This window comes from Octopus bimaculoides, chromosome 24 (genome assembly GCF_001194135.2).
Source record: "Octopus bimaculoides isolate UCB-OBI-ISO-001 chromosome 24, ASM119413v2, whole genome shotgun sequence".
NCBI classification, from domain to species: Eukaryota; Metazoa; Mollusca; class Cephalopoda; order Octopoda; family Octopodidae; genus Octopus; species Octopus bimaculoides.
This window is the reverse complement of record NC_069004.1, coordinates 31,897,142-31,907,472: the sequence shown is the minus strand read 5'-3', so window position 1 is coordinate 31,907,472 and position 10,331 is coordinate 31,897,142. Positions and strand designations below refer to the sequence as shown.

Sequence of the window (10,331 nt, the reverse complement as noted above, 5' to 3'; positions counted from 1 at the left end):
ATATATACACACACACACACACACACACACACATATATAGGGAGAATTCAATAAAAAAACAAAAGACGAAGACAGGTGGTGTAGACAACAAACAAATGTATTAGTATAACGCTCGGGAAGTGAAAAAGTCTTTAACGTTTCGAGCCTACGCTCTTTCACAGAAAGGAACACAGAAATAAACAAGGAGAGAAAAAAAGAATGTGTAGTGGCTAGCGATCAACACACGACGGGCTTCTTTCGGTTTCCGTCAACCAAATCCACTCACAAGGCTTTGGTCAGTCCAATGCTAATAGTAGAAAACATTTGCTCAAGGTGCCACACAGTGGGACTGAACCCGGAGCTATGTGGTTGGGAAGCAAACTTCCTACCTCGCAGCCACGCCAGTGCCTCTTAATATATACGTACAATATACAAAACATTATCTTCTACCCGATTCCTTTGAAATCAAAAACAATTCTTATAAGAGCAGAAAGTAAACTGATGACATCGAAAGGACGATCGAAAAACCATCGATTGCACATCATATTCGCTTGTTGGGGGGACCGAAGTCCACCGACCGGCGATCCGGGATTTTAAGAATGGCCAATTCCGTTTGGTCGGTCGGTAAAGTAGCCCTGCTGTTCCTTGACTAACCAAAACTATGAATATTGTAACACACACACACGCATTTGATTACATGTGTATGCATCGTGAAGTATATTTGCCACGTAAATGTGGCAGTCCTATAGAGGACGATGCTACTGTTGTTTATAGCACCGGGAAGACGTGTGTATGCATATGTGCCTATATATACGTACACAAAAATGAATAATTATGTGTGTGTAGGTATATATATATTTATGTGTACTTCATATACGTTTACAAGCATACTCGTTTTTGTGCGCACACACACACATACACACATGCTTGCTCATATGTACGTGCATGCATACACAACCCATATATATATATATATATATATATATATATATATATATATATATATATATATATAATTAAATATATATATTATTCGCAGTTTAAAACCAAAAGCCAAAAGTACAAGCGTCAGTAAAGTGATTAAGAGCGCAGATCAGTACCAGCATTGCTAGAAATAAGAGTCAAAACAACACTTATATGCACACACGCGAGGGTATATATTTGTTGGTCTGTGTATGTTTACTAGTATGTGTATATTCATACATGCATACTTGTTTGTGTGTACACACCTACACAATACATACATACATACATACATACATACATATATATACATACAGACTCACTCAGTGGCGGACTGGGTCTAAAAATATTGGTTGCCAGGATATTAAGGGGGCCCACCCGCAACTACAATGCAATCATTTAATTCCCCCCCCCCTGTTAAAAGTATTGTTTTCAACTGTCTACAAACACAACCAGAAGGAAATAATTAATACATTCTTCCAAAAGTGAATAAAAAACATTCTCAAACTTGAGGGGATGGGCCCCTTAAATACAAACACGGTCCCCCCGTATATGGATTCTAATGGCGCAGGGGCCCATTTGCCATCGGGTAAGTTCGCAACCTGGCCAGTGCGCCGCTGCTAGGTATGGATATCAAAGCATATATGCTTATACGTGTATTTATCCCGAAGCGAACGATATCCGTTGCAAGTGTAAGGATTTTAGACAACCGTGTACCTAGGTTTAAAGAAGACAAAATGCATAACACTATAAATCAGGGGTTCCCAGCCTTATTTTGCTTGCAGACCCCCCTGAGAGCTATCTTATCATGCGGACCCCATATATGCACATGTAGATTAGTTTGTAGGTTTAGTAAAAACTAACACCGAAACAATTTCGTTCTATTCATAACATAAATTCCAAATGCAAATCTTGAAAATTTCAATAAATACAGCTACCTTTCTTCGTGGATAAAATTTATATATGGACCCAGAAATTACAATTTTTTTACTCGTGGACTCCCTTAAAGTTTCTGTAGACCCCGGTAGGGAATCCCTGCTATAGACTAACACACACACACACACACAAACAGCTGATGGAGTGTTTTGGGTAAATAGAGAAATCGTTTTCTGCTACAGGTACAAAAACAATGAAATGATTTTTACGCAAACTACATCGATGCACTTTTAACGATACACTGTATCTGTCTGAGTATAAATCCATACCTAGAGAACTACGCAAACACAACACTCAATCAATTTATCTATCTCTCTCTCTCTCTCCATTTTTCTATCTATATTTTTGTATCTGTCTGTCTGTCTATCTATCTATTTGTCTACCTATAACTAACTAAATAAATAAATAAATACAAACATATTCGTACACACAACGTTATTCACCTCCCTGTATACGAGGGGCCGGGGAGCATTTTTTAACCAATTACCCCAAAATATATCCGTTTACTCCGACGTTGCCCAGTTCCTTTGAAAGGAAGAAAAGCAGACAACAAGGAACACGTCTTTTACGTCATTTCATTTTCTCTCCTTTGTTTCAGTGATTTGACTGCGGCCATGCTGGAGCACCGCCTTTAGTCGAACAGACCGATCATTGGACTTATTCTTTGTAAGCCTAGTACTTATTCTATCAATTCCTTTTGCCGAACCGCTACGTTACGGAGACGTAAACACACCAACATCGGCCGTCAACCGATGGGGGAGGGAATACACACACACACACACACACACACATATATATATATATATATACGACGGGCTTCTTTCAGTTTCCGTCTACCAAATCCACTCACAAGGCTTTGGTCGACCCGAGGCTATAGCAGAATTCACTTGCATAAGGTGCCACGCAGTGGGACTGAACCCAGAACCATATGGTTGCGAAGCCAGCTTCTTACCACACAGCCAGTCCTGCTCCTATAAAAGCATGCCTTCTCATACTGGGAACTGAACCCGAGCCGCCAAGTATTTCCTCCTTACCCCCAAGAATTCATTTTTACCCTTCGTGACGAAGATACAAGTACACATCCATTGGTGGATATATAGACAAAGATACACACACAGAATAAGAAAAATGCATATACATACATAAGGACTCCCTTCAGTCACAAATGACCATGGGATTGCACCTAGAAAGTTACCCTCCCAGGCACAAGTCCAGGCAAGGTTGTTAATGGAAGATCAGCAGTCACCCATGCATATTAGTCTCCCCTCTTCACACCACTGATGTTAGCCAAGGGAAGGGCAAAGGGGCCGATACAGCTTGGCACCAGTGATGTTGCAACTTACATCTACAGCTGAGTGAAATGGAGCAACGTGAAATAAAGTGTCTTGCTCAAGAACACAACACACATTCAAGATTGTGAGCCTGATGCTCTAACCACTGAGCCAAGCGCCATCATATACACGTAGATACACATATATATCACACATACATACACACACACACACACACACATATATACATCGTTATTTATTCCCTTATACCAGTTTATGAGTACAATATCAAGTTATTTTTAAGATACGTAAGTTCGTACCTGCATATGTGTGCGTGAATGCCCATGTATGTATGTACGTACGTAAGTGTGTATGTGTGTGTACGAGGGGGTTGCGGAAAAGTTCCTGGTTTTGAGTAAAAGAAAATACGAGAGGCTGAGTTAATTATGATTTGATTCAACATATTCCCTTCTCGATTCTTGAAGCTGTTCTTCCGTTTTTCTAAACCATGTAAAAGAACTCCGAAGGTTGGGCTTCCAACGAAGCTTTTCGTGCTACCCTTAAAACCAGGAACATTTCGGCACCTCCTCGGATATATATCTATGTATGTATATATGAGGGGTGCTGAAAAGTTCCTAGCTTTGGGTAACAGAAAATACACGAAGATCAGTTGATTACGATTTTATCCAACCTGTTTCCCTTCTCAGGTTGACTCACTTTTTGCAGCGGTCCTTCAGTTTTTCGAAACCCCGTAAAAGAACTCGGGGGGTTGGGCCTCCGACCAGGATTTTAGTGACACACTTAAAGCACTCGCTCGTACAACCGTCCCGTGGGTCGGAGCGTGCACATCTGTGAGTGTGCGTATAAGTCCGTGCATCTGCGTACGTCAATGTATGTGTGTATATATACGTCACGTCCGTGTGCATGTGTGTATATAGGCCTGTGTGTACTGTACATCTGTAGGTGTATACGTCCATGCATGTGTGTGTGTGTGTATGTATATATATATATATATATATATATATATATATATATATATATATATATATGAGTGAATGTGTGGTAAGAAGCTTACTTCCCAACCACATGGTTACGGGTTCAGTCCCACTGTGTCGCACCTTCGGCAAGTATCTTCTACCATAGTAATGGGCCAACCAAAGCCTTGTGAGTGGACTTGGTAGACGGAAACTGAAAGAAACCCGTCGTATATATATATATATATGTGTGTGTGTGTGTATTTGTACTTGTCCTCCCACCTTCGTTTGACAACCGATGTTGGTGTGTTTACGTCCCTGTAACATAGCGGTTCGGCAAAAAGAGACCGATAGAATAAGTACTAGGCTTACAGAGACTAAGCCCTGGGATCGATTTGTTCGACTAAAGGCAGTACTCCAGCATGGCCGAAGTCAAATAGCAAACAAATGAAAGAAAAGAATATACGTCCGTGCGTGTGTGTGTGAATACGTCCCTGGGTGCGTATGTGTTCGCGCGCGCGCGCGTACATATGTATGTAAATGCATGTATATATAAGTGTGTGTGTGTGTGGTAACATTCTAAAGTGTTGTTGGTCCACGACATACAGCAAGATAGCATCGCATACACAAGCATATCATACACAACACACTAGGCATACATTCATAGATTCATATAAACATACGCGTGTACACACACGAACACACACATTCATATATACATACTCACGTGCATAACACACACACACACACACACACACACACATATATATATATATATATATATATATATACACACTTACAAATAAGCTTACGTACGTACGTGTACACACACACACACACACTAAACATTTGTGACGGAGATAATGATAGTCAGTTATGCTGTTCCCTGACATACCACTGGGACTTTATCGACCCAAGAGGGGGATGAAAGATAAAGCTGACCTCGATGAGATTCGAACTCAGTAAACGAAGGGGCATAACTTAAACATCGCAGTGTAAGGTTGCCCGGTGCCTTTACCATTTGACCACATAACACGCATACACACACACACACACACATATATATATATATACACACATATATATATATGCATACACAAATAGATTTGCACATATGTATGTATAATGACACAACTGTCTGTCTTTCGACCTGTCCTTCTCTTCCTCGTATCTTTATATACACACACATTCATCTATAGGTCGACAGACGAGTGTATATACGAGGAAAAAGATGCTTAGACAACTGGAGAGAGACAGAGATGAAAATATAGATAGCTAGATAGCTAGATAGATAGATAGAGACAGGCAGATAGATAGAGAGATAAATGGATAGATAGGTAGATAGATAGATAAATGGATAGATAGGTAGATAGATAGATAGATAGATAGATAGATAGATAGATAGATAGATGGATAGATAAATGGATAGATAAATGGATAGGTAGGTAGATAGATAGCTATGGAGACAGAGCAGATATGGAGATAGCTATATTTATACTATATATGGACAAATATTTACATGTTTGACAACAGAGAAGGTAGAATGGACAGGAAGGATTTAGATGATCGGGAAATGCTTACAGACTTAGCAGACAGATCGGAGAAGAATTATGGAAACGGATGAAGCGAGAGGACGGATAGATGGATAGATAGATAGACAGATAGATAGATGGATGGATGGATGGATGGATAGGTAGAACATGGACAAAGTGATAGAGGAAAAAAACAGATTTATACGTATACTAGCAAATAGAGATAGATAGGTCAATAGTCATCTGTGTATACAGAATGTATACATATTATACAGACAGAAAAATAGAGGAGGATAGGTTGACATCTACGTATGATACAAACAGAGGCAGATAGACTGTGTGTGTGTGTGTGTGTGTGTGTGTGTGTGTGTGTGTGTGTGTGTGTGTGTGTGTGTGTGTATAAGCAGATTAGTAGCAACTAGATGGTAATCTACGAAGAAATAGAGAGGCATACATATATGTGTGTGTGTGTGTGTGTGTGCAAGTATGATAGATAGATACATACATACATACATATATAATACACACGCACTATACAGACAGACAAATAGATAGATAGATACATACATACATACATACACACGCACTATATAGACAGACAAATAGATGGATAGATAGATAGATAGATAGATAGATGACAATCAGACACTTAAATGCACTGTATACAGATGGACAGACAGACAAATGGATGGACAGATGGATGACGACTGGCCAAACAAACCGATGAAGATGATTGTCAAAGCCGATAGACAATAAACAGGTAAAACGAGAGAGACCGAGAGAGAGCGTCGAGCTTTGCCAAACACAAAGACTAACATACTACTACAACTGAAGCCGCTACTATGTGGGGAAAACAACACAAGATACTGGGCAATTAAACAACCCCCACACAGATAAATGGATTTATATATACATATATGCATATATACACGAGTGTAACACATGGGTTGACATTCATTGCGTAAAGACAGCTGCCCAACGAGGGTAGACGTTGAATGTTATAGGACGTATAACAGTTCGAACTTGGTAATATGAATAGTTGAAAATTATAGTGGGATAGAGGGAGCGATCTCTTGGGAGGTGTGTTTCTGCTTAGTATGGTGTATATGTATATGTGAATGATTGTGTGTGTGTATATATATTTATATATATATATATATAGATACACACATATATATACGAGAAGGTGCTGAAAAGTGCCTGGCATTGAGTAGAAGAAAATACAGGAGGATCAGTTAATTATGGGGGTTTTTTTTCAACATATTCCCCTCTCAGATTCACACAGTTATTGCAAGCAGTCCTTCAGTTTTTTTTAAGCCCTGTAAAAGAACTCAGAAAGTTGGGTCTACAACCAAGCCTTTCGCCACACCCTTGAAGCCAGGAACTTTTCAGTATCCCATCGTGTGTGTGTGTGTATGTGTGTGTGTGCATACATAAGTGTATGTATATATGTGTATATATGTTTATATACAATTATTTGCATATATGTGTGTGGATACATTTATATAGATGTGTATGCATACATGTGTATACATGCGAGCATTGCTTGATATATATATATATATATATATATATATATATATAATATATACATATATGATAAATAGATAAACAAACACATGGATATATGTGTGTGTATTTTAATCATGTTTAAATTCTTTTTTAATTAATTGATCTTTCTTTACTTAAAAAACAAATGTTGTGTGCCGCTTATTATTATTGTGACAAAATGCACCCAAATGTATACATTTGTTATAGATAATGTTGACAATGTGACATGTTAACACCCTGAAATTTTCGAATAAACGGAAAAAAAAATTTATATATAGAATAAATACATAGATATATATGTGTATATATATATATACTCACTTTTCGCAGGTAGCCTGCTTGCGGTCGATATAGTAAAAACAACAACAACAACAAAAACACACACCAACTTGTATTATCTCTTGTGTCGGTTCGTCTTCGTCTGTCGGTAAAAATTAACTCATTAATTCATTGATGAAGCTCGTCTCGTGGTAAAAAAAAAAAAAAAAAAAAAAAATCAGAGGTAAATTTGCAACATACCTGTTGCTGTTCGTTAGCAATTTCTTTTATCTTTTTTTTTGTAATATCGCTTTCCAGGTGTTATAAAAAAGAATTTTTATCCACACTCGTCAAATATGTAATCATATGTTGGAGCTGTTTTTTTATTATTAATATTATTAAAAATATTATTATTATTATTATTATTATTGACACAGTTTGGTAGTTCTTTCTTTCTTTCTCTCTCTTATCTCCGAAGCGTTGTTTAACCCAACAACCTGTTGCTTGTTTTATAAAATTGCTCGGCTTGAAGGGAAGGTGAGAAACCAACCGTCCACCGCTCTTAATATTATGTCATTAAACACACCTGTCTGTGTTTACAATGTGTTTAATGAAACCGCATTAATTACAGCGATTAATTATATTACAAACTATGTTTACAGCCAGACAAATTTTCCTATTGTTTTCCCCTTGTTCTCAAAAATCTACCCACATACCAGGCCTTGCCAGTTTAACAAGTCATATATATACATATATATACATATATATATATATATATATATATATATCTCACAAGCACCTTACTCTGTTTATAAGCAGACCAAAAAAATTCTACTCACTGTGGACGTCGTTTCTTTGTATACAATAAATATATGATACCAGTGTGTGGATATACATCTATGTGTATATGTATATAATAGTGTTTAATTTACAGCAACCAAGATCAACTCACTTCGTTCTCAAATTCTGTTTACAGACACAATTAACGAGAATATATATACGTACACTGCTTCTTATCTTTTCTGTCTTTCTGTTTCTTTAAAAAACACCGCCCACTGTGGTAACCCGTTTAAGATATAGGGCTAACATTTGCCCAGACGTCACACATACGTAACCCAAAGTCGTGTTTTCCTCCGCATCTCAGTTGTATAATAATAATAATAATAGTAATAGTAATAATAATAATAATAATAATAGAAACAATAATAATAGTAATTATTATTATATTGTCGTTTGTTCTTGTTCTCCTTTAAGCTTCGTTTTCTCCTTCGTTTTCTTTATTCTTCTGGTTTCCAGTGATAAAGATTATTTTCCAGTATATAAGTGCATTTGCGAATGTATGTATGTATATATATATATGTGGTTTGACTTCTACGTCCGAGTGAGTGTATATTAGTAACAATTTGTTCGTCTTATAACTTGATTACAAGCAGTTTAACATGAGGTAATAAAACAAGGATTATAAAATATATTTATGTATGTATATATATATATGTGTATATATATGCGTGTGTGTAAATATTTATATATATATATATATATTTTTTGTGTTGTTTTTGTTTTAAATCTAGATAATAAAAAAACTAAAATCAAAAAAAAAAAAAGAAAAAGTCCCTAATTGGGGTAGAAGCACACCCTTGTTGGCGTCGCGGTTGGGGAAGTTTTTCGAGGCAAGAATTAAAGACTGTGGGAAAAGAAACTGCTTACGGAAGACATGGCTTGTTGGCAACAACTGTTGGATAGAGTAAGAGAAGGGAATGAGGTGAAAGGCAGAGAGATATGATGGGGGGAGGAGGGAGAGAGAGAGTTAGGTGGAGAAAGATAGAGGGAGATAGAGAGAGGGGGGACAGATTGGAGGGAGTATATGTGTGAGTTGAATAAATAGTGGAGAGAGGGAGTTAGAGCTAGAGAGGAAGAGAAATAGGAGTAAGTGTAAGCATGTGTGCGTGTGAGTGTGTGTGTGTGTGTATTGTTTGCGTGACTGTGTGTGCGTGTTGGCTTGGCGAGTGAGAGAGAGAGAGAATATAGAGATTGAAGGATGGAGAGAGAGAGAGAGAGAGAGAGTAAAGAGTGGCGGAAGAGGTAAAGAGTGACGTAAAGGGAGAAATAGACTGAGAGATAAAAAGAAAGAGAAAGGGTGTGTGAGAGGGGGGAGGTTAAACGAGGATAGATAACCGTTATGTGAATGGGATAGAAGGAAAGGAGAAAGGGATTGATAGTGGGGGGAGTGAATGAGAGGGAGTGAGATGGGGAGAAAGAGTGATGGACAAGAGAGAGAGAGAGAGAGGTTGTTAAGAAATAAGGGAGTGAGCGAGGATGTAAAAGAAAATACAAAAAGAGTAAGAGTGACAATGGGAGGAGTAGGCACAGTGGACGGGTGTGTGTATATGTGTGTGTGTGTATGTGTGCGGTTAGGATGCGAGTGAACAGACGAGAGCTAGAAAGAGAGAGAGAGAGAGAGAGAGAGGGGGGGAGAAAGTGTAAGTATAGTAAATATAGAGGAAAAGAGAGAGAGAAGGATGGAGACTGTGAGAAGAGAATGCGAAAAGAATAACAATAGATTATGAGAGAGAAAGGGGGGAGAGAGAGGGAGAGACAGAAAGAGCGAGAAAGGGAAAGAGAGAGAGTAAAAGAAAGTGACAAGAGAGAGGGAGAGAGAGATAGAGAGTGAAAGAGAGGGAAGAAGCAAAGCTGATAGGTGTGTGGGTGGGTGTATGTCTGTGACAACACGTGAGAAGAGAGAGAGAGAGAGAGAGAGAGAGAGAGAGAGAAAAGATAAAAAGAGTAACACACTTAGAGAGAGAGGATGGAGAAGGAGGAAGCTGCGCGCGTGTGCGTGTATACGTCTTTGTGTGTGTAAGTGCGTA

At 38.1% G+C, this 10,331-nt stretch overlaps 1 protein-coding gene across 7 annotated transcripts in view; it reads right to left on the bottom strand.

Annotated features, from left to right (window-relative positions):
* The window catches only part of LOC106882839 (adhesion G protein-coupled receptor B1), a 153,939-nt gene that overhangs the window by 65,404 nt on the left and 78,204 nt on the right, over positions 1-10,331 (bottom strand). Inside the window, exons 1-2 of one of the 7 annotated variants that reach the window (XM_052976199.1) lie at positions 8,304-9,233; positions 7,528-7,627 (exon numbers count right to left, since the gene is read on the bottom strand). The exons of 1 other annotated variant lie outside the window; for it this stretch is intronic. In XM_052976199.1, the coding sequence (XP_052832159.1) occupies positions 7,528-7,627; positions 8,304-8,361 (158 nt within the window). In that variant the 5' untranslated portion in view covers positions 8,362-9,233. Of the gene's footprint in view, positions 1-7,527; positions 7,705-7,725; positions 9,234-10,331 lie in introns of those variants that run through there. 5 more of the 7 variants (XM_052976203.1, XM_014933637.2, XM_014933638.2 and 2 more) reach the window with 5 other exon arrangements.